The 26,331-nt window shown below is 38.0% G+C and overlaps 1 protein-coding gene across 1 annotated transcript in view; it reads left to right on the forward strand.

Annotated features, from left to right (window-relative positions):
* Positions 1-26,331, forward strand: part of LOC113643839 (hemicentin-1-like) — a 276,071-nt gene that overhangs the window by 28,290 nt on the left and 221,450 nt on the right. The window contains 1 exon segment of the mRNA XM_047803071.1: positions 404-655. Coding sequence (XP_047659027.1) covers positions 404-655 — 252 coding nt within the window.

Consider the following 26,331-nt stretch of genomic DNA (forward strand, 5'->3'; position numbering starts at 1 on the left):
ATCACTTACCTGTTTCATTCAAGTGTCACTAGCAGAGTAACACATGGTGTAGTTCATAATATTAATTATGGACTAACTATTACTATCTATTATTTTTATATTCCTACACAGAACTGTTTTGGGGAAATGTTTTGCTTGTGGTACCTTTTTAGTGAAGACTAAGATAATGTTCTTACTGAAAAAGTTTCTTACTGAAGAGTCTTGAAACATTTATACTGCTACATGTCAAGGTTTTTCTGTCAAAGTACAAAGTGTTTTGTCTGATTGTTCTGATCATTAAGGGGCTGGTAAATAGTGATTAGTCTCCAGATAGAAAACCACTTTGAGAGCAGAGTTTTAGAAGTAGACGCTCTACTGGCTTCAGGACGACTTTCATGATTTAACGTTTCTCTTGTTGTTTAAGATCTTGATCTTCAGATCGCTCCTGCAGAAGTGACAGAAGGACAATCAGTCGTTCTGACCTGTAACACCACCTGCAGTCTGACTGATCCAACATTCATCTGGTACAAAAACAGCAGAGATTTAACCACAAAGACCAACAAGAACAATGAAGTCCGTCTGCAGTCGGTCAGCAGTGAGGATGCAGGCAGTTATAGCTGTGCTGTAAGAGGATATGAACATCTCCACTCTCCTGTTCAAACCCTCAGAGTCAGATGTGAGCTTTATTTACCTTCTTATATATTACCTACTTTATAACCTGATAGTTAATAAAGGAAAACAAAATAAAGTACTGGTGTAAGTAAAGAAAACACAAAATAACATTGACTGACATTCATAGCTTGAAGCCTGAGATCAGATGACAGTCCCATAGATTTGATCTAAAGCGTTATCAATAATGTTTTATAAAAAACTTGTGGAGTCCATGTCAACTCGAGTGCAAACTGTCATTAAAGCAAAAGGGGGAAGACCCAAATCCTCTTATATTTAAATACATATTTAAAATACTATTTGTTGTCAATATTAATACTTACAATAAAAAAAACTTCTTGTAATATTGTTGTATTAAATGAATCTATTAATTAATTCTGGAAGCAATTTCATATTTGTGTTGATTAGTGAAATAGAGTGATAATTAGAGCAAATAGTTTATTTGTATTTTGGTTTATGAAAGTGGAATTCATGTGTGGTGGTAAATTCACTGGTTATTTCTTTATTTCTTCTGTAATTCTAATGAACTGTTGTCCTAAAATACTTATAGAATTGATCAGGAACTCAACCTGCCCCTGGTGATTTGTTATTGTGGTGTTGGAGTTAATAATATTATTATTGATCTGTGTGATTTGTATCTTGAAGCAGTTTTAGTTTTAATGACAGGAAAGTAGATAGAAACTCTATTGAATCCCATTCTGACACAAAAGGAAAGAAATACAGCCATTTACAGAAAGGTGTCTCTGATTTATCCCAATAATAAAGATTCAAATAAAATATAAAGCAAAATGTAATAATCAAAAAAGGTGCAGAAATAATTGTTAGAAACTGTATTCAATTATTGATGAGAGACAAAAAAAAAAAAAAGCATTAATTATGACCATGAACTGCTTTCCTCACTCTGGTAATGGAACTCTCTAGATCCTCCAAAGAAAGTCTCAGTGTCCATCAGTCCCTCTGGTGAGATAGCGGAGGACAGTTCAGTGACTCTGACCTGTAGCAGTGATGCTAACCCACCTGTACAGAACTACACCTGGTTTAAGGGAAATAAATCAGTAGGATATGAAAAGACCTACAGCATCTCCAAGATCAGCTCTGAGGACAGTGGAGAGTACAAGTGCAGGAGCAGTAATGAAGTCGGACATCAGGACTCTAACAGTGTGACTCTGAATGTTCTGTGTAAGTTAAAGCTGAAGATTTCCTCACAGCCAATTAGAGATAAAACTATTACGGATTTATTAGGGCCCGAGCACTGATGGTGCGAAGCCCTATTGTTTTTGCTCTGGTTTATTATTTTCTTTTCTTTTTGCACACATTGGCTAATTGGGGTCCCTTAAGGTAAGGGACCTCAATTGGACAATGTATACAAAAAAAAAAAAGTAATAAACCCAAGCAAAAACAATAGGGCTTCGCACCATTCTGTGCTCGGGCCCTAAATATTTAACACTGATATTTATTACATTGTCATCCACACAGACTCCCTGAGCTCAGGTGTGTACGCAGGTCTTGGTGTTGTTCTGGTTGTGTGTATTTGTCTAACTGTCACCTTCTTGTGTATAAGGTAAGAAATTACAGAATATTTTCACCTTATTATAAAAAGTGGAGTACAAAAGACTTTTCTGTTGTACAGATCTGTGTTTAAATATTTTCCCAGTAAACACAGTTCCAGATTCCAGATTTATTCCCTTTTCTGTTATAATCTGCTCCACTCTTCTCTCCTGGAAAGTTCTCCACTAGATGTTGGATTGTGTCTGTGGGGATTAGTGTTCATTCAGCTAAAGATCATTAATGAGATCAGACTCTGATGTTGAGATGTTGAGGAGACTCCATTTCCAGTTCTTCCCAAAGGTGTTCAGTGGGACTGAGTCAGAGTCAGGGCTCAGTGCAGGACACTCGAGTTCTTCACACCATGTCTTCATGGAGCTCAGTGGCTTTGTGCACAGGGACAGTGTCATGCTGGAACAGTGTTTGGGCCTCTTAGTTCCAGTGAAGATAACTTGTAATGTTACAAAGACTTTCTGTAGAATTGTTTGCTTCAGTCATTGTGGTGTGAGGATCAGTGCTTCTCAGTCCAGACAGTCTAAGTTTACTGTTTACTGTGACAGGACTAATGGAAATATTATATTTCATTTTCAACAGGAAAAAGAAAATAACTGGTTCAACAGCTGGCCAAACTTTAAATCAGGTAAATAAATACTTGTATTTGAATATCCTAAAGACTTTTTAAACACTTTGTTTCTGTTGTAGGAAAATAATCAACAGCAGGTTTGTGAGTTACTGTTACAACCACAATGGAAATTAATTTCCTATAGCATCCATGACACAAGCCACTTCCTGTTCTCTTTTACAGTGTAGCAGCTAGAAGCAGATATAGCAGACAAAATATATACATTTACTGTCTTACATTTACTTGAATAGTCTTCTCACTGATTACTTTATTACTCTTACTGAATTAACTGTGAACATTTCTACTTTTACTGTTACTTGAGGAAATGTTTTTGTAAGTAGTTTTAACTTGTACTGGAATAAAATGTTTAGCTACTCTACCCACCTCTGGATGTCATGTTCCCCACCTCAGGAGAATCTTTATGACAACATAGCAGTGACAAACCCAGACAACACCGTATCTGATTCAGCCTCAGCCAATCAGGATGACGTTCTGTATGCGAGTGTTGTACATCAGAGGGCAGTTGATCCCAGGACTGCTGAGAGTTCTGCAGTGAAAGCTTCAGCTTCTGAGGAGGTGGAGGTTCAGTACGCTAGTGTTAGCGTTAAAACTAGGTTTAAAGACTTCTGAAGTCTTCTGGACACTTGTTGGAATAAAAACCACTCAAATCTCAAACCATGATAAGCTTAAGTGAAGAATATTGGATATGTGTAAATATTTAACAGAATATCCAGTCAGTTTGGTTATATAAAGATGACTCGGTATAAACTCTGCATCCGAGCTCAGAAACCAAAGCAAGAAAATGGGTATATAAAAATATATAACCTCTACATAAAGATTTCATGTATTTTTTTTCCTTTCAAAAAAGACTTTACATTATATATATATATATATATATATATATATATATATATATGTGCACGTTTTTTTTTTTTTTTTCCATATCGTTTAGATTTTAGAATTAGGTTTACTTGCTAGTTTTGCTGTTCTGTTAATTTTGGACTATTTTGTGTTTTCTGCACGTTTTGAATCTGATTTACAATATTCAGTGTAATATTCAGTATGTGTATAGTGTTTATCATGTTTACACTGGTGCATTAATTCAATTCAATTTATTTGTGAAGAGCTTAAACAATTCACATTGTCTCAAAGCAGCTTCACATAAATATTGAAACAGAATATAAAGTCCTGTACAGTCATAGTGGTTCTCCTGCTGTGACTCCTTTGTCCTGAAGGAGGAGCTGTTGAGTTCATTTCTCTCAGTCACGTGGAAAGAACAGTTTGACACACATGTAATCTCTCTAATCTTTTATTTTATAAAACTCCCTTTCATTACTAAATAAAAATCTGTTGTCAGAAAGTATGGACTTTTTTCTATTATGTCATTTTACAATGTAAAATATAAAGTGTTAAAAGAATTCATCTTTACACATATTTTATTTAATATTACAGTATTGTATCCTGTATTATATCATTATATTCAGAATTGCAGTATTATATTCCGTATTACAGAATCATATTAAGCATGACACAATTATGATTACAGTGTATTATACACTAGCATAATACTACAGTAGTATAATACTCAGTATTCTAATATAGTAAAGAGTATCAAGATCACGTCTCCCAATGAAAAAGATGTATAGTATTAAAACCTGTTATGTGACCGCTGTGCCGTCCATGGCACAACAGGGACAATGACCACTAGGGGATGAGTCTGAAGCAACTTCGTTGTAGCTTTTAAGCATTAAATCCTCTAAATACACGGTTAAACTTATTTTTGTATTAAATCTTAGACTCTCAAGATTTTTTTAAGCCCACACACAAAGCATAATATGATTTATAGCCGTCATACTATTTGAATCAAAATTGGTAGTGAACTGAACTAGGCGGCACTAGACCAGTTGTTCCCTTACTTTTAGACACTTCCCTTTCTTCACTGGGGTAATATTTTCCAAAATTCCACAAAAATCCCCAAGAGTCCAAGGAACTGGAATCTGTAAGCCTTTTAATCCAAAACGCTTTGGTTGCCTTGCAAATATTCCGTTTCTGACGGAAAACTGGAAACAGCAGTTCACTTCCGCCCATTTTTTCGGCTCTCAGTTCTCCTATGAGGCTTCTAAAACTACACTGTTGCATCAGATTTGTAGTCCAGGGCCTAACGAATCAAACAAGCCTTCACTTGAGCCAATCGGCGCTTGTAGTGCGGAGATAGACGGCTGAGAAGCCAATGATGTCTCTCAATCCTAAGTGGGAACTCTCCATTTGACTGACAATTGCTCCATCCAGTAGCGATTTAATGATCCGGGACCTTTACAGCTCTGTAGCCAATAAGGAGAGGATTCCAACGATATGCAACATGACACATCTCTGAGGCCTCAGCTGCATGGAAAAAGTTTATTGCGCAATTCTCGACTTTTTCACACTCTCACAGCTCAGGGTGTCAGGTTACAGGCCTTTTTACACTGCAGAATTCTAGGCAGAGATGTTCTCTTTGTTTTAGGCCTTTTAATCTGAGCATGCAGTCTTTTAATTCAAAGTTATACAGTAAACAAGAAAAACATGACCGACGGACATGTCCGTAGAAAAATATTTTTATTGCAGCTATTTTTGGGTCTTTTGACTTTTGTTTTTGGTGAAAGCCAAGACATGTGGCTATGACCCTCAGTTGTTATTTGGTTCCTAACACGTTCCAGAGCAATAAGATTAATCAGTTTATCAGGTAAACAACTCAGACAGAAATCAAAACCTTCCATTCTAGCCTATGTAACTTTGTGCCAGAAAGGCCTAGAATCAATCTGACACTTGTATCTGAAACTAGAGAATCTCTTTTTTCTTCTTTTATGAGACAATGTGTGTCAAAGTATGTGGGAGCTGTACCAATTTTTGTTGGGTAGGTCATGTAGGCTAAAAACCTGCAAAAAGGGGGCGAGTGCCTGAACATAAAAACTACAAGATAGCTGATCAGGTCTTTAAGACATTTTTAACCACGTACATATAAATAAAAAGGTTGGTCAAGTCAGTGGAACTATTAAAATACATCTGCATGTGGTAATTTACTCACACCACCTCCAATGGTTTCTGATATTGTGTTTGGCTGTTTTTTTTTTTATTATTATTTTCCCTCTTTTTTTCCCTCGTTCCTTGATGAGCTATTTTTTATCATTTGACTATGACAGACTTATGTCGGTTTTAAAAGAGCTCTTGTAGGTGGCTGCTCCTGGTATTTTCTCCCTTTTGTTTTGATGGTCTCTTCTGACACAGCCATCTCCTCCTCCGTCTCTTCCACCGCTTCTTCCTCTTTCACCTGCACTTTCTCTTCCTCTTCCACCTGCACCGTCTCTTCCTCTAATGTGCCTACCGTTTGTGCCACCTTCTCTGGGCCAGCATCCTGCAACCTGGCCTTTTTAGGGGTCTTTCCTCTAATGGCGAATGAGAGAATGCTTAGTTGCCTTTTGGTTGACATCTTTGAAAGACAGATGCAATGATTAATGCATCCATGGCACCATCTCAGGGCCCCCAGTTTGAGAACCACTGGCTTAGACAAGTCCATTAGACAAGCTTCTTCTCTTAATATTTTTAAGTCCAGGCTAAAGACATTTTTATTTTCAAAAGCATATGGCTGATGGGATATTTGTACAATTTTATAATTTTTCTGTTTGTTGTGGGTTTTGTGTTTTTAATGACCTAATGGAAAGCACATTGGTCGACGGAAGTTCTAATTAATTGTGCTATATAAATAAATTGTTGTTGTCAAATTGTCATAGACTACTTGTTCTGAGCAGGTGTTGTCAGTGAACCGGGGCCCTTGGCACCATCTCAGGGCCCCCAGTTTGAGAACCACTGGCCTAGACTACTTGTTCTGAGAAGGTGTTGTCAGTAAACAGGCTGTAAAACTGTTGGCTAAGTTACAGACAATCATGAAAAAACTGATGCTGATTATCTGGGAAATGTCTCTAACAGCAGTCACAATGTCCTTGTTTGTGTCAAACAAGTTGTGAGTTTTTTGTAACATTACAACAGGACATCATGACTTACTCTGTGCTCAAAGTGATGCTTGCAGCTCCAGTGGTTTTCTCTGGGTGAATGAGGATGATGCTGAACAATTCCAGGATCTGCTTTATTTGACTCTGACCAGGACAAAGCACATGTATATATCACAGTACAGCTACTTTAACCAGCCTTAACCTACTCGAATACATTGTTTTATTTTGTCTCACTACAAAAATAAAACATATAAAACATATGATGTCACTTTGGATGTGAAGAACTCGTGTCTGCCTTGTTTCTGTTTGCTGTCTTGCCCTGCTGTTAATTGTTTGCTCCGCCCACTCATTGGTTACCATGGACACTAACTGAACTCAAGCTTTCCTCCAGGTGTGTTGTCTTTGTCTCTGATTGTCTCCGCTTTGTGATTTAATTTTATGTATGATTATGCAAGAGTCTAAAAGTTATGGTAAGAAAAATCTTCATATTTTTAATGGCTAATTTCTATAATATCATTAATCTAATATCTACATTGACAGGTTTTCTGTTCAAAATATTTAAATTCATGTCTCAGTTCTTTATGTTCAGCAACGTTTAATTATCACATGAGCTTGAATATCAATATTGTGATCAGTTATTTCTGATGTATTGTGGTGTTGGTGGTAAAAATGCAGCTTGTTTAAGTGACTAATTCAGAAATTAAAGCAAAGAAAATTGTGTTTATGCAAAACATCATCCAGACATCTTAAGCACACACTCTTTAACTCACTTTTCTTGCTTTGCTATTTGGCTGTTGAACATGAGGGTCATGTAGGCACTGTGGAGGCAGAACATACAGTACAAAGACATTTTTTTGTGACACATATCATGTAACACAAATGTTTTAGGTATAATGATATAATATTGAGATATTTTGGTTGTGTGACATTTCGCTTTACGAAATTCAAAAAAACATGATGGAAATGTTGAAAACTAAACCGACGAAAACTTCCGTGGAGGAAACGATCCAGCGTCAGGAACAGGCTGAGGACATGCGCACAACGCGCTCCCTTACCTAGTATCCTGTTAGCCAACTTCCAGTTTCTGGAAAACAAACTTGACATCCTCAAGACAAAGGTCAAGTTCCAGAAAACATTCGGGACTGCAACCTTCTCTCTTCACAAGACATGAATGAACCTAGCGGTACAAGGACACGCCATCCAGCCATTCAAGTTTTTCTCAGTTTCCCGCATGGACAGAACACTGGAGTTGGGGATGTCAAGGGGAGGTGCAGTGAGCCTGATGGTGAACAACCACTGGTGTGACAGCACGAGCATCGTTCCTCTTTCACGCTCCTGCACACCAAATCTGGAACTACTGACCATCAAATGTTGGCCCTTCTATCAACCTCGGGAATTCAGCTAGGTCATAGTCAGTGCCGTTTATATTCCACCTCAATCGGACACGGACACAGCTGTATGGGACTTGTTGATAGTTGATTTGGTTGGAGTTGATGGTGGACTTCAGCACGAGCGGTCATACCAATCGATAAACATCAACGGGGTACCTAGGTGTTCACATCACACAAGACCTGTCTTGGTCCTGTCACATTAACACCCTGGTAATGAAGGCCCGGCAGCGTCTTCCTGGTTCGGGAACAGCACCATGCAGGACAGGCGAGCCCTCCAGAGGGTGATGTGGTCAGCTGAACGTACCATCCAAACCGAGCTTCCTGACCTGAGAGATATCTAAAGCACACGGTGCCGGACCAGAGCCAGGAAGATTGTAAAGTATCTCAGCATCCCAACAGTGGACTCTTTTCTATGTTGCGTTCAGGGAAATGCTTCTGCTCCTTGAAAGCAAACACAGAGAATGAGGAGAAGCTTCTTCCTGCAGGCCATTCAGAGTTTAAACCAGAAAACACCAAGGTTCTAGTACTGGACCTCTCCCAGCTTTTTATTCTGCACAACTGTTTTTGCACTATGACACTTTAACCCTGGACTGTCACTTAAACTCTGGACTTACACAGCACAGTGCCACTTTATACCACATCATACTGCACATGGACATTTTAAGGACAATCATTAAAACCATACACATTTATGTATATACGTATATTTTTCACATTTTTTGCTATATTTTATATAGTTTATACTTTTTATTTATCTACCTCCTTTTGGTTTTATTTTTTATTCTTAATTCCATACCTTTTTATGCTTGAATACCAAAGAGATGTAAAAAGCATTTCACTGCATGTCGAACTCTGTATGTATGTGTACGTGACAAACAAAATTAGATTTGACTTCTGCTTGGACATTTTCTGCCAGGACATTAGGGGCATTCTGGCAGTGTGTTTTCTGTCACATGTCTTGTAATACTCACCTGGTTGCAATTGGTTTAATTATCATGTGTATTTATATCCTCCGAGTTTCCTAATTTTTTGTCGGCTTCTGTGTCTCGGTTCCTGTTTCCTCGTTCTTTCAATTATTTTTTGTGTTTTATTTATAAAATCTCTGTTTTTACTTGTTAACCCTGCATTTGAGCCTCTTTATCTGTGAAGACCTCCCAGTTCTTAGACAGAAATAAATACACATAATAATTAAACCTATTACAAGACGTGACAGAATTGTCCCGGCAGAGAATGTCCAAGTATTGACCCTTTCATACACTCGCTGTCACTTGCTTGTGTTAGAGAAACGATAAGTAATCCATACAGTATATACATTTAACATAGGTTTGTTTTATTTATTTTTATTTCATATTTAAAGTATGATCTACATTTAAGATAGAAACATGTAATTTAACACTGAACATTTCTGTTCCATTTAATGTTGAGGAGCACCGGAAAACATTATATTAACCATATTATAATAAGCGTGTGGTTTAGCTCTTGTTTTACAGTTAAACAGTTTGACACATTGTTCTACTGGGCGTTGATGAAGTACAGAGTTGATGTGTTCACACATATGGACTGAGGTGTTAAGACGACTCTGTACACAGAACATGAACTGTGTTTAATCTCATGCTAACACACCCTGCTCTCTTTAATAACATCTGAGAATTGTTCTAGTTTTTATAGGCTTTTAGAGAACTGTTGTGATCCATTTTTTCAGCAGTAATTCAGCTGTGGTATTAAATACACAAGTACACAATACAAAAACATCACCAGTTAATGAAGTAAATGTCAGCAAAGATGCATGACTTGAACCAGCTAGCATGATTACACACAGGATGTGCTGGGCATGTTAGCGTCACAAGCTAAGCGCTTTCCTTTCTCGGTTTTTAAATAAAAGCAGCTTTTTAATAGACGTGCTCTGAATGTAACTGACAATGTAAACCCACAGTTGTAGCATAAAGAAGAAGGAAATGGTGACAATTCTGTTACACAGAGCACTTTATAGTAGAGGATATCATTGTCATGAAGCTGAATATTTATATTAATACAATATTCAATAATATTTTCAGCTTTTTTTTAAATTATATTTTATTTGAACAGATGAACAAAATATTTCTCATATTTTTATTTTATAGGAAGTGACTTCAGCAGAAAGAGAAGACAAGACAACAGCAACACTTGTTAATCACACACACTCCTCTTCACACTATATTTACTGCTCAGTTGTTGGACACAAGAGTCTAAAAGTTATGGTAAGAAAAAAACTTCATATTTTTAATGGATAATTTTTCTCATTAATCTATCTACATTTCCTGAACGTTGACATTGACTTAAATTCATGTCTCTTCACGTTTCTTTATATTACTTTTAATTATCACATATGGGCTCGAATATCAATATTGTGATCAGTTATTTCTGATGTATTGTGGTGTTGGTGGTAAAAATGCAGATTGTTTAAGTGACTAATTCAGAAATTAAAGCAAAGAAATTATGTGTTTATGCAAAACATCATCATCCAGACATCTTAAGCACACACTCTTTAACTCACGCTTTTCTTTCTTTGCTACTTGGCTGTTGAACACGAGAGTCATGTAGGCACTGTGGAGGCAGAACATACAGTACAAAGACATTTTTATTGTGACACATGTTTTAAACATGAAAAATGTTTTAGGTATCATGAGATTATATTGAGATATTTTGGTTGTGTGACATTCTTCTTTGCGAAATTAAACCGAACTAAACCGAAGAAAACTTCCGTGGAGGAAACGATCCAGCGTCAGGAACAGGCTGAGGACATTTTTCTTTGCCAAATTAAACCAAACATGGTTCTTACTACACACTCAATTCTATGTAATTGTAGTAGTTTAAGTGCACAGTAGACTGTAAGAGGATGATTTGTGATGCATCAACTGGCATTAATAAAGCAGCTACTATCATAATCACTGCTGTTTGTGCAACTACTCCATGACCTTATATTTACATAACATCATACACTAGTTATAATGCTAATGAAGAGCAGGACAAAAGAAAGAAGCTGCAGAATACAACAACTTTCCATCAAGAGCACAGTCGTCTGCTGAAGCCTATTTATAGTCAGTTTACTGTCATTACACTTTCCTACCACTAGGGGTTTCAGCACAGGAGTAGTTCTAAATGCACAGGAATAAATCACTTTCAGTCCATAGAAACACATGCAAACTTTAAAGTGATGTTATTTTGACCTGCCTTCATGTTTAACTTTATTTTAATGTATTATGTTCAACTTTAGATGTGTTTAGAAAATCTCTCCTTCAAATATCAGATTCTGCTAAATCTATTAACCTGTTATTAGTGCATGGCAATTAAACACATTTGAATCATTCATAGCTTGTGAATGTTCCAGTACAGTGATTTATTAATATTTCTGTAAATGTTTAAAGAGTCTCCTATTATTAGTAGAATATAGTGTGATTATTATGTAAGAATAATAATAATGCATTTTATTTCATGGCACCTTTCAGAACACCCAAGGTCACCTTACAAGCAATATACAGGTTACTGCATAAGACAAAACGCAAACAAACAGCATATACATATAAAGTGCATTTAAGTCTCAATAAAACATGTTATAAGAAAGATTGTATAAAAAGATAAGTCTTAAGACGTGTTTTAAAAGTCACCAAGCACTTGCTATTGCAAACATCTAGGGGAAGAGAATTCCTTAGGCAGGGGGGGCAACATAACTAAAAGATCTCTAACATTAGTGTCTAGTACGGTTTTGATATATTCTACCATACCTTAATTCTCACTCTTGATTGACTACAAATATGTGCATTAAACCCATCTCTGTACTCAAGGCCTACTCTCACAGACGCTCTCATCCACAGAGCAGAGGTCACAATGCCAGTAACCTCATCTACCCTCCTCTGTTGTGTAAGTCTCAAACAGTGGTGGTAGGTGGGCTCTGGAATTGTCAGTCTGCTGTAAAGAAAGCTGATTTTATCTCTGCTTTAACTTCCCATTACTCCTTTGATTTTCTTGCTCTGAGACCTGGATATCCCCACAGAACACTGCTACACCAGCTGCTTTATCCTTTGCCTATGCTTTCTCTCACTCACCACGAGAAACAGGCAGGGGTGGTGGTACAGGTTTATTGTTGTCAATGAAATGGTGCTTTACACCTCTACTCTTCTCTCAATTAACCATCTCTTCTTTTGAATTCCATGCCATTTCAGTTACCTCTCCTATCAACCTTGTTATCATTGTTGTCTACCGCCCTCCTGGTCCCCTAGGAGACTTCCTGGAAGAAATGGACTCACTGCTTAGTGCTTTCCCTTCTGATAGCTCCCCCCTGACAGTGCTTGGTGACTTCAACCTCCCCTCTGACAAGCTACATTCTTCTTCCCTCCTGTCTCTTCTCGACTCATTTACCTTCACACTCAACAGCTACATCCCCACACACAAAGGAGGCAATGACCTGGACCTGGTTTTCACCCGTCCTTCTCCAGCTACAGACGTGACTGCTACCCCACTACACGTCTCTGATCATCACCTGGTATCCTTCACCATCACTCTACCTATCCTACCTAAAACTACCTCTCTCCCACTCGCTCTTACTCGCTGCAACCTTCACTCTGTCTCCCCTTCATCTGTAGCTCCTGGCACTCTTTCTTCCCTTCCTGATACTGTCTTTTTCCTCACTACCCTTGGACTCAGCCACAGATACTTTCCCCTCTTCTCTTTCCTCAACTATGGACTTCCTCTGCCCTATGTTAACTAAACCCAAGAAAACTTCTTGTTCTGCTCCTTGGCTTTCAGATGTGCTGCGCAACAATCGAAGAGAGCTAAGATAATCAGAGAGAAAGTGGAAGAAATCACAACTTGATGCAGATCTTGATTTTTACAGAACACTTCTTGTCAAGTTCTCCTCAGATGTGAGTTCTGCCAAGACTTCCTTCTACAAGGAAAAGCTTGAAGCTTCCTCACATGACCCTCGGAAATTCCACATCATCATCTCTTCTCTGCTCAACCCCCCGGCTCCACCTTCTTCATCCTCCCTGACTGCAGAAGACTTTGCTTCTTTCTACCAGGAGAAGATTGAGGAAATCTGCCGGACCTTCACTTCAGCCCGACTGCACTTACATCTCAGAGTATGCATTCCCCTACACCTTTGTTGTCAGAATTCTCAACTGTGGCAGCAGAAGAGATTTTACAACTCATCCAGTCCTGCAATCCTACCACCTGCCCATTGGATCCACTCCCTACCACTATGCTCCAGACCATCTCACAAGACCTCTTGCCCTTCATTTCCACTATCGTCAATAGATCCATAGCATTTGGTCAGGTACCAACTACTTTCAAGAGAGCAAGGGTTATTCCCATCCTAAATAAACCTGCTCTGTATCCATCAGACATCAGTAAATACAGACCGGTATCACTTCTCTCATTTCTTTCAAAAATTCTTGAACACATTGTCTATAATCAACTGTCTGTCTATCTCTCACAGAACAACCTCCAAGATCCCAACCAGTCTGGCTTTATAGCAGCTCACTCTACAGAGACAGCCCTTTTGGATGTCTCTGAGAAGCTACATACTGCTAGATCAGCCAAACTGTCATCCGTCCTTATCCTCCTTGACCTTTCAGCAGCGTTTGATACGGTCAACCACTCAAGAGTCTTGGGATTTGCGGATCAGCTTGGGAATGGTTTGCCTCCTACCTGGAAGGACGCTCATATCAGGTAACATGGAGGGGAGTGACATCTGCTCCACACAGACTCTCCACTGGCATCCCACAGGGCTCAGTACTTGGTCCTCTTCTTTGCTCCCTGTATACTCACTCTCTTGGTGAAGTTATTTCATTACATGGGTTCTCTTACCACTGCTATGCTGATGATACACAACTTATCTTCTCTTTCCCACCCTCAGATGCCACAGCTTCTGACCGGATCTCAGCATGTCTGGCAGAAATTTCATCATGGATGACGGCTCATCAGTTAAAGCTCAATCCTAGCAAAACTGAACTGCTGTTCACCCCAGGTGATTCATCCCCAGGTCATGATCTTGCTATATCCTTGCACAACGATCTGATCTCCCCTTCAGCCACAGCTCACAACCTTGGGGTAACCATGGACAATCAACTGTCCTTTTCCTCTCATGTTGCTAATGTGACTCGCTCATGTCAGTTTCTTCTCTTCAACATTAGAAGGACTTGGCCATTTTTGTTCAAACAGACTGCTAAGGTACTTGTTCAGTCTCTTGTCATTTCTAGACTGGATTACTGCAATGCACTGCTGGCAGGTCTACCTATGAACGCAATCCGTCTTCTGCAAATGATCCAAAATGCAGCTGCCCGGCTTGTTTTCAACCTGCCAAAGTTCTCGCATACCACCCCGCTGCTGCGAACCCTCCACTGGCTTCCGGTAGCTGCACGCATCCGATTCAAAACACTGATGCTGGCCTACAAAGCCAAAAATGGACCAGCTCCCTCTTACCTCAAAGCCCTCATCATTCCTTGCACTGCACCCCGCAACCTCCAATCTACCAGCACTGCTCGACTGGTTCTACCATCTGTCAGGGTAAGAGGCAAGTATACTACAAGACTCTTCTCTGTTCTGGCACCAAGGTGGTGGAATGAACTTCCCCTAGAGGTCCGGACAGCTGAGTCACTGGCTATTTTCAAGTGGCGGTTGAAGACCTACTTATTCAGGAAACACTTCAACTAGCACTTCTTTCCTTATCTTTTGCATATAAAAAAAAAAAAAAAAAACACACCTTTGACACTTTTTCATTGTAACTTTGAACAAATGTTTTAAACTCATGGTATCTTAAGTATGTAACCTAGTGAGCCAGCATTAATGTATTCAATGTTAGAGATTTAAGCACTTATGTATGTCGCTCTGGATAGGGGCGTCTGCCAAATGCTGTTAATGTAATGTAAATCTGGCACCCATAGTAGTAGGTTGAATCTGAGGTACCACAAGGGAAATTGAAGATGAAGATCTGAGTGCTCGTGAAGGAGTGTAAACATGAAGAAGTTGAGTAAGGTATTGTGGTGCAAGATTATGAAGTGTCTTATAATTGGGTGGCAGGATTTTAAACTGAACTCTATATTTTACTGGAAGCCAATGCAATTGCTGGAGAACCGCAGAAATGTGATCAGTATAAGGTGTTCTAGAGGGAACACGAGCTGCAGAATTCTGAAGCAGTTGAAGCTTATGCAGCAATTTGGAGATAATACCTGTAAGAAGAGCATTGCAGAAGTCTATACGTGAAGTGACTAGTGAGTGAATGAGAACTGCAGTATTATTATTTGGAAGAACGTGACGGAGACGATTAATGTTGCGCAAATGGAAGTATGCAATCCGTGTGATATTATTAATTTGAGCTTTAAAAGATAGTGTGCTATCCATGATGACACCCAAACTTTTAACCTGAGAGGAAGGACAGATTGCAGTATTGTCAATATATATATAGAAACAGTTAGATTTAAACACAACAGATCTAGTGCCAACAAGCAGAGCCTCAGTTTTATTGCCATTTACTTTCAAAAAGTTCGCTGAGAGCCAGTCTTTAATTTCAGCTAAACAGCTTGACAAAGACGGCAGAGAAAAAGAACCAGTGGGTTTAGCAGACAGGTAGAGTTGGGTGTCATCCGCATAGCAGTGAAAATTAGTACCATATTTCCTTAAGGATATCACCAAGAGGAAGCACATATATAATGAAAAGAAGGGGCCCAAGACAGAACCCTGCGGAACACCAGTAGTGACTGTAGATGTTCTTGAACTAAAACCTTTTAATTAAATATGCTGACTGCGCCCAGATAGATATGACCTAAACCAAGACAGAACAGTGCCAGTAATACCAATAGAAACTAATCTGTCAATAAGTACGTTATGTGAGATAGTATCAAAGGCAGCACTCAAGTCTAGAAAGACAACTATAGTTAAAAGCCCAGAGTCAGCTGCCAACAGTAGATCATTGGTTATTCTGACAAGAGCAGTCTCAGTGCTGTGGTGGGGACGAAAACCGGATTGGAATGTTTCATACAAGTTATTGTTGGACAAATGTACATGAATTTGAGTTGCAATACACTTTTCAACTACCTTAGAGATAAATGGTAAATTTGAAATTGGACGAAAATTTTCAAAATTTAATGGATCACCCCCTGGTTTCTTAAGTATGGGTGTGATAATAGCAGATTTAAGAGCTGGAGGTACAAATCAAGAACCAAGTGAAGCATGAACAATTTTGGTAATCAACGGCAAAAGGGCCGGTAAACAAGCTTTTACTAAAGGAGTTGGTAGGGGATCTAACTGACAAGTCGAAGATTTAGATTTACCTATCAGACCTACTATCTCTGAAATAGTAGTTAGTGTAAAATTAGAGAAAACAGAGTGTTAAGGTGGGTGAGTGATAGACTGACAAGAATCATTGTGAAGGGTACCAGTAGGTAATTGCCGATGTACATTCTCAATCTTAGATATAAAAAAGTCAACAAGCGATCACATAGGTCAGTATAATACATATCGGCAAAGAATCAGGTGGTTTCAGAATATTGTTTACCACCAAGAAAAAAAAAACCTAGAGTTCTCATTGCTAACTCCAATTATGTTGGAGTAGCAATCGGATTTAGCTTTAGTCAGTGCATTTTTATAATTTTGAATATGTTCAGCATACAGTTCTTTATGAAAAGTAAGGCCAGACCTGACAGGTTAGACCTACCGGTCTAACCTACGTCCTTTAGTTTTAAGTTCACACAGTTCAGGTGTAAACCAAGGAGCTGAATGTACAAATGAAACAGTTTGAGTTTTCACAGGTGTGAATTCATCTAAAATCATGCTCAGTCCATCATCGTCATATTTTACCAGTTCATCAACAGTAGAGAAATCAGATTTACTGGAGAAGATGGCAAGTTCATCAGCAAAAGTAGGCAAATCAATATTCCAAATATTTTAATATTTTACCTTAAAAATAGCTAGTTTGGCACAAAATGACACCAGAAAGTGATCTGACATGGATAGATCAGAAACATGTTACAACCCAGTCTAGGGTTGGGCTGCACAGCGTTAAAGCTCGGGATACCACAAGAAACCACACAAGGTAGAATTTGTAGGTAAGCGCATTTACAGATATAAAGAATATGTATACAGCCAACAGTACACAGGCGTTTCTTCAAGGTGGGCCCAGGCCAAAATAATAAACAAAAAGTTCTAATAGTGAGATAACTATGCTTACCTGAAAGCAAAGAAAAGAAAAATACAGGGGAACTTCCCTAACTCCCTACCAAACACACACAGGGGAAAAAGGAACCCACTGCCAAAGAAAAAAGGCAGCCACACCCCTACTGCCAGTGAAACAGTAACAATTGTACAGTAATTTTATTTATATATGTATATATATATATATATATATACGTATATATATATATACGTATATATATATATATAGGGTCAACCAAGCTCAGAGTCAAAAAACAGGCAGAAATCAATACCAGAATACTCACAAAACCACAACAATCCAATTATCACAACACCAACAACAAACCACCACTACTAATAATTGTCGACAAATGTAGACACCACACTGTCTTCAGCCACAAAGAGCCCTTCAAAAAAACTAGGATCATCAGAGCTGAGAAAGAAAGAAAAATAGAGAATCCATCCATTATATATAAAGTAAATAAATAAATCAATAAAAAGACAAACAAAAACCACCTTGTGTTTCGGTGAAAGCGATATAGCTTTCTGTTCCCATCGGCGGAAACAGCCAACATTTCCGGCATGCAGGCTGGGCAGGTGAAAGGTGCACTACAGCAGAGCTGGTCTTCTTCAAAAGAAGCGTAGAAAAACTCCAAAAAGCTCCGCTGCAGTGCATCACCGTTGATATGTCCTTTCTGGAAGATATATAGAAAGAAATAGTATTTGTGATGTTGTCTGCTTATGGAAAGACATGTTATAAGTAATAATTACACTTACTCTTCCTCCACACTTAGTCCGATGCTCCAACAGCTTTGCAAAGGCTTGTCTGGAGAATCCTGGAGCGATGACCTTGAGCTCCTGAAAGGAGCTCAGGAGGTCCAGTGTATAAAGCGTTGAATTGCTGACAGAGGCTGGCCAATATCCACTCCTAAGGAGGTCCTTTGAATCAGGAGTCCACTGCTGCTGGCATGTTTGACATTCATATAGTGGCTGATGCAAGTCAAAACGCCCTTGGAACAAAAAAGTTAATTTAAAAAATTATAAACAAACATTTACTACTTATTTTTTTTTACAACAGTTCATTCTGCACATTGTGAATGGTTGAGAGACATTGCTTAAGTTCCTATAATCCCAGTATAGCACTCATACTTCTTGAGAAGTATCACACCTACATTGTTTACATTTGTCTAATTCACCAAATTCCAAATAGCTGTATCGATTGGACTTCATCCTGGAAGCATGCAAAGGATGTAACTGCTTTGTAACTAACTATTTTTTTTTTGTTTGCAGAGGACAAAAATAAAAAAAAGATGTCTGTATTTGTTCCAGTCAATGTCAATACCATGGGTGTTGACGGGCACAATGTCACAGCACACCAGTATGAAAAACATCAAATCTAAAATAGAAATCTAAGTAGTGTATATTGTTTTTACCATTGATGGTAATCAAAATCACCGGTTTGCCTGGTAATACAGTGAAGTTTGTGCCTTCACAGGAGCAGTCTGGCACCTTCACAGTTGGCAAAATGCAAGCTGGCAAAAATAAAGAAAACCACTAATTTTGATTATCTGTAACTGGCTGCTGACACACATGAACAGCAACATTAAGACTTTCATGAGAACGTACCTTGCTCATGGGTGCAATATCCACCTTCTCCTTTAATGATGCATGAGGTTGGAGGAATGGCTTCAAAAAACCCATGAATCACACTTTCCCTGTTGTGGAGAGGCTGTTTTTTGTGATGCAATACATCACAGTCCCCACAGAACCAATCCTCAGGAAGACACTCTCTGCACCTAGGGAGAAAAAACAAAACAAAAAAACATTCTAATATAAATACATTATTTCAGGTGAATAATTTAAGTTATTTCAAATTTACTTTGAGTAGTTCTGATTTGATTTTATAGGACTGCATAATAGCTCAATGTTTAGCAATATCACCTCACAGCACAAAGTTCCTTAATGAAAATTAACTTGTCATTAATGTGGTTTTCAACTCGGTATCCAAGTTTTCTACCATTCCACAAGACATGCAACTTAACTTATATAGCACGCTACTGAGCATTAATTCTCAGCAAACTGACCCTGGGTAATTAAAGTTTAATATTATTGAAAACCAACCTAATAACAGCAGGCTCGTGGCAAAGGCAACACAAGGGATGACCAACAGCCTCCTTTGCGATAAGGCATTGTAGGTGGTATGGTCTTGCCTCTTTCCAGCGCCCTGAGGCTTTCTGCTGCCGAAAAGACCATGATGAAGCAGAGCTTCTTTGAGGCTCAGCAGAAAGACATGATGCCAAAATATTTGAGAGTCTCTCCATATTTTTCTCTGTAAAGAAAATACAAAATAAAGTTGTAAAGGACGATGAGGGCCAATTAAAAAAGTCAACTGATCAATAATTTGAATAAACTTTCATGATTCAGTATCAAACTGGACCACATCTTTACTACATTGTGTTCTTAATCCATCTACTGCACTGACAGTTTTGTCTAAGGGTTTTGTCTTTAATTACTTTACTTTTACATGAATTTTAGATTTAAACTTAAATCCATCACTGTTATTTACCAAATTCCTCTTGAGGATTTAGTATTTCTGAGGGAACCTCCACACTGGATGACAGGGAACACTCAACCGGAGGGTATGTGACTGTAAAACACAGAAGAATGACAACAGGTTTGGCTATAACTTCATTCATGTATTTTTTTTTTCCAACCTACTGTATATACTGAACAATTTTTGAAATCAGACATATTTCTGTTAAGTACTTGGTAATGTCTTCTATAATAGTGCCACAAAAAGGTTTATGAACTTTTTAATGTCTTTTTGGATATTGGAGAATTTTACATTCTCAATCAATCAATCAGTGTTCTAATTTCAGTTGGTCCACTATTTACATAGGAAATTTAAAAAAACATCAAATAATTCACATATAACCTGTAGCTGAGGCTTTGCGTCGCCCTCCTCGCCTTCCCCTGGGCTTGCCACGACCTACCCCTCTAAAGACCCTTTTAGAGGTCCATGGAGGTTCTCCTCCAGAGCCTGCATGTTTCCTCTCCAAAGTTGCTCTCTGTGTGTTGGAGTGAATATTTCTTGTAAGACTGATAATGTTCAATGTACTGGAACCAAAAGAAATGTAACTAGTGAAAAGAAAACACAACATAGTGTGTTAGTAAGGTGTTAACGGCTTGAATGGGCCTTGGCATAGAAGTCTCTAACTCAGGGGATGGAGCTCCATTCTTCCAAAATATATTACCTCATTTACATATGCCAGAGAGCATGATAGGATGTTAATTGCTTAACTCATCATGCAATATACCTGTCTGAAATCTAATACACTCATCCTTCCACATTCATTATGTTTTTACTTTAATTTGTCCCCCATCTGTATGTTCAAGTATAACATGATTGAGGTATATAAAAACTCTGACCTTGCATTCAGCTATAAGGCGATCAATTTCCATTTCAAGAACCATGCGTTTCCCCTCTTGGTAATGGGGGTTTTGTGGGTCAAATACATATCTGGTGGCCATTGCAACACAGACTGATACAGACAGACAGACAGACTGATAGACAAAGAAAAATAACAGATAAGTAGACAAAGACAGAAAGATTGAGAAATAGAGAAATTGAGAGAGAACAGATAGATATTGAAGAGATGGATAGAAATATAGATGGACAGAGAGAGATAGAGAGAGCGATAGATAGATAGATAGATAGATAGATAGATAGATAGATAGATAGATAGATAGATAGATAGATAGATAGATAGATAGATAGAGGTTGGCTCTTAAAAGTGCCTTTGGTTTTAGGAAATGAGGTGATTAAATAGGGTGAAGGTGAAGTATGACGGGATCTGCAGGGAGAACAGAAAAAGTTCATTATGTAGTGAAGGCTAGATATGTTGAAAAAATGTTTAAAATGTGACAAATTGTCCCTAAAATACTTAATAAATCATTAAAATTCACGTTTTTCCCATTTTCTGTATGACTGCACAAAAGGCGCGTCGTTTTTTTTTTTTTTTTTTTACTGTTAATATGGAAACAGTTGGTCGGCCTTTAATTCGTTGCGCTAACATGTAAACCATGTGAGTCTAATGGCAAAGAAAAGCATCAATTATAACATTTAAACAAATTTGATCATCACATTCAAGTCTCGTGGCTTACCTGGGAAGTGGTTTTGAGCGCAATGAAGGAGAATTCGCGGCCTGCAGAAATCAACCAATCGCAAAGCGGGCTGGCTCCGTCTCCATAGCAGCCGTCTCCGCTGAGGCTCACGGGTAATGCGGGCGTCCACTAATTAATTTAATTGATTTTTTATTTTTATTTTAATTCAATCAATAACCACAACTAATCCCCCTTCCTCACAATAGAAGGAGAATCAAATAAAACGGATGGTCATGACATCGTACTGTTGAATTATCAAGCACACTTTCGTGTTTATGTGTTGAAAGAAAGATGAGGATGTCATTAAAAGAGAATTGGCGGTGGGTCATCATGTAGTTTTAGCTGACGTCTTCAACACAGTAAAAGTAGACCATAGCACAAAGCAACAAAAACAAGGATAAAATCTCCTGGTTGAATGTTGAGTAATGTAGTGCTTAAAGTTTAAAAATGAATAACAAATGAGCAAAAACAATGCTTCCGAGTGGCAGAAAAAAACGTGGTGCAGACACGAAAGATGCTTCCTATTGAAATACATTAGATCGAAAGTCCGTGCTGAGTGACACGAAAAAAAGGAAAATTCGTCTCCACGAACACGAATCAAACAGATTACATTTCGTGACCTCTGTCACGAACTGCCGTGAGACTGGGTTGCTAATTCACACCAGAAAAAACACTTATTTATTTGATCTGTGTATTGAGGGTTTTATGTGATGTGTCTCTGTGTGTGAAGGTTATTAAAAAACACCACTAAGTTTTACCGTCTCTGTGAAAATACTGAAAGATCTACATCACTTCTCACATCAGGACAAAGTACATTTATTTCCCCAGTGTGTAGATCAGTGTACATTACACACACATTTAATAACATACTAATACTCTAGTCATACTAACGTGTTGTACAGCATTTAAATAAAGATATTGTGACAAACAGAAGTAATTATTAAACCAGCTTTTATCCTCCAGAAACATCACACTGGTCTCTAAATAGCTCTAACAGTGTGCTCAAAATCTTCTGTCAGCTCACGTGTTTCCCAAAGAAGAGAATTTATCACTTTTAACACAGTTTTTAACTCTTTATCATTTCTCTTCCAGGCTGTGTCAGTGTAACCTGACAGAGGAAAGCTGTAGAGTTCTGTCCTCAGTTTTCAGCTCAAATTCCTCCAGTCTGAGAGAACTGAACCTGGGTGGCAATAAACTGCAGGATTCAGGAGTGAAGCTGCTCTCTGATGGACTGAAGGATCCACGCTGTACACTGGAGAAACTGAGGTATATATATATATATATATACACACACACACACACACACACACACACACACACACACACACACACACACACACACACACACACACACACACAGTGTTTAAGCTGCTTTGTAAATGTATTTAGTGAAGGTGACTGATGGATAAACACTGAGAGTGAGAGCCACATCCTGGGAGCAGCGACACTAAAAGCAGTTTGACTGAAGCTTCTTCTTATTAAAATTCACCTTAAGGAAGACAGCATTTGTTGATGATAAATAAATATTTGAGAAGATAAAATGTCACAGGTAACCAGTACAGTTCCTGTACAATAGTCCTGGAGTGATTTGGTTACTGACTGTAATGTATAAAGGTTTTTTTTTTTTTTTTGTGAAATACATAAAAGAGAGCGTTACATACAATCTAATCTACTTGGAATGATTGAAAGTAGAAAACGTTTTTCTGTATTATCTTTACATTAAAATGGACAAATTCTTTCAGTGTTCCTCAAATGTTAAATGTGACTTTAGAGATATTACTGATGTGAGGAACAAAGCTGAGGTCAGAGTCGACTATTACACCCAGATTTCTAACCTGTATCCCAGCTCATTGTGTTCAGGTAGACACTTTATTTCTCACTGATGGAAACACCTCTTTTCACTATAAATCACACATTTCATCATTTCTCTTCCAGGCTGTGTTGGTGTAATCTGACAGAGGAAAGCTGTAGAGTTCTGTCCTCAGTTCTCTGCTCAAACTCCTCCAGTCTGAGAGAACTGGACCTAGGTTACAATAAACTGCAGGATTCAGGAGTGAAGCTGCTCTGTGATGGACTGAAGAATCCACACTGTACACTGGAGATACTGAGGTACACACACACTCATACTCTCACACACCCACACACACACACACACACACACACACACACACACACACACACACACACACACACACACAGTTTTAATAAACACTACAACATCCAGTTCTCCTCTGTGGTAACTGTAATTGTAGTGATCTGACATATTGTCATTGTTGTGTGTGTGAGATGGAGAGTAAATGTACTGTATATAAAGATTTTGTGTGGTTCATGTTTTCAATACTAAACTGAGTGTGTTAATTGTGAGAAGATTTTCTTTCTTGCAGGATGCGTTACTGCAGTATTACAGATGAAGGTTGTGTTGCTCTGGCTTCAGCTCTGAGGACAAACTCCTCATCACACCTGAGAGAACTGAATCTGAACTATAATAAACCAGGAGAATCAGGAGTGAAGCTGGTCTCTGATCTACTAAAGGATCCACACTGTAAACTGGAGACACTACAGTGAGTTACTGACTTACTGTCTCTTTACTGTATGATATTGAGTAATATTCACTGTGTTCTGTAAAATGCCACATCTAATGTTTATAAACGTGTCTGTAATGTGTTTAAAGTAATGTGTTTAAATGTGTCTGTAATTCTGTCCTTTGTGTTTTTCAGCATTAATTATGATAAACTCATCAGGTCTGGTGTATGACAGGAGTCTCTCCTCAGACCTTTTTTCCAGGATAAAGCAGTTATGGTGGTGAAGCGTTAGAACACGTCCCACATTTCCAGCAGTTTGGGAGCTGAATCATTCTTATTTAGATGTACCACAAACACACAAATAACTACTAATTATTATGATTAATTATTATTATTATTATTATTATTATTATTATTATTATTATTATTATTATTATTAAAAACAAAATAAATTAAGAATAGAAATATTTGGTTCAATTGAAATGTAGAAGAGACCAGCAAACAAAATCAATAAATAATAAAGAAATAATATCCCTGCTGAAAAATCCAGCATAAACTAGAATGAATTCCATGCTGGTCCAGGCTGGTTTTTACTGGTTCATGCTGGTCAATGCTGGTATAGCTGGGTGGCCAGTATAGTCATGGTGTTATCAAGCAAAACGGAGCTGGTGTAGCTGGTTAACCAGTATGATGCTGGAATGAGCTTTATGGGAACAACCTTTATTTTTGCTTGTGTATGTTTCTATGTAACACATTAATATAAGATTAAAACACAATATATTGGAATATATTTAATTATAAGTGTGTTATTTCTTTTGCTCCCTCTTTTATTTCTTCAAAAAGCTTTGAATAACAAAGAATAAAAACATTTAAAAATCGTTCGTTAGGGATTAAAGTGTCTCCACAAATTAAATATAGTAATACCAACAAATGTTGACTTCCCGAGCTCCATGAGGTACGCAGCATATACATCATACAGAATGATGGTTTTTGATAGATGTCTCAATTAAGAAGTAGTTAAGTTGTTTGTTTGTTTTTTTAGTAAAGTGGTAATCAGAATGTTTGCATACGTGAGGTACCTGGATGACGGTTAGCGAAATTAAGGACTTTCACTATGACATGTTTGACCAAACTCAGGTTTATTGGGTACGATGGAAGCAAGACTTCTTCAGGACACAAATACTAATGCTTAAAGGTATGTAACTTAAGCAGTAGCTGTTTTATCGTAACTTGTTCATTGCACAATATAAACAAATGAGTGATATACAGTTTTGTTTCTTATTTTGTTTCTATAATTTTTCAGAGATTAAAGAAGACATAGAGCAGGAGTTGTTGGAAGGCAAACGACTCCAGGTAGAACCTCTTAAAAAAACATGGTCATTGCCACCACTTGTTAATCGCTAAAAGAGAGAGCGGAAGCTAAGACCAAAAATGTGTGTTGTAAAGGTTATATTGTGTAACATTATTTGTGCACGTGTGTTAGGGCTGGGCGATATGGCTGAAAACTGTATCACAATATCAGTGTTTCATATCGGTAATTATTGATAACGATAATTATTGATATTTTATAGGACCCCTTTAAAATGAGGACCGTGGGGGAAAATTTTACATTTAAACATTTTTATTTTAAACTTAACCTTCCTCTGATCAGAATCCCCTCAGTTATTAAGACAGAAATGTCAACAACCAGGGAACCTCCAATGATTAAAATGTAAACATAAGTCTAAAGTCATGTCGGAACTTAGAGCCCGCCTCCAAGTGGACACATCGCAAGGTGACCTCCACACTTTGATTAATAAATGTTTTAGCTAGACATTTACATTTACATTTATATGTACAGCATTTGGCAGACGCCCTTATCCAGAGTGACATACATAAGTGCTTAAATCTCTAACATTGAATACATTAATGCTGGTTCACTAGGTTACATACTTAAGATACCATGAGCTTAAAACATTTGTTCAAAGTTACAATGAAAAAGTGTCAGTTTTTCTTTTCTTTTCTTTTTTTTAACTGCAAAATATAACGAAAGAAGTGCTAGTTGAAGTGTTTCCTGAATAAGCAGGTCTTCAACCGCCGCTTGAAAATAGCCAGTGACTCAGCTGTCCGGACCTCTAGGGGAAGTTCATTCCACCACCTTGGTGCCAGAACAGAGAAGAGTCTTGTAGTATACTTGCCTCTTACCCTGAGAGATGTTGGAACCAGTCGAGCAGTGCTGGTAGATTGGAGGTTGTGGGGTGCAGTGCGAGGAATGATGAGGGCTTTGAGGTAAGAGGGAGCTGGTCCATTTT

Source organism: Tachysurus fulvidraco, chromosome 18, assembly GCF_022655615.1.
Source record: "Tachysurus fulvidraco isolate hzauxx_2018 chromosome 18, HZAU_PFXX_2.0, whole genome shotgun sequence".
Taxonomy (NCBI): domain Eukaryota; kingdom Metazoa; phylum Chordata; class Actinopteri; order Siluriformes; family Bagridae; genus Tachysurus; species Tachysurus fulvidraco.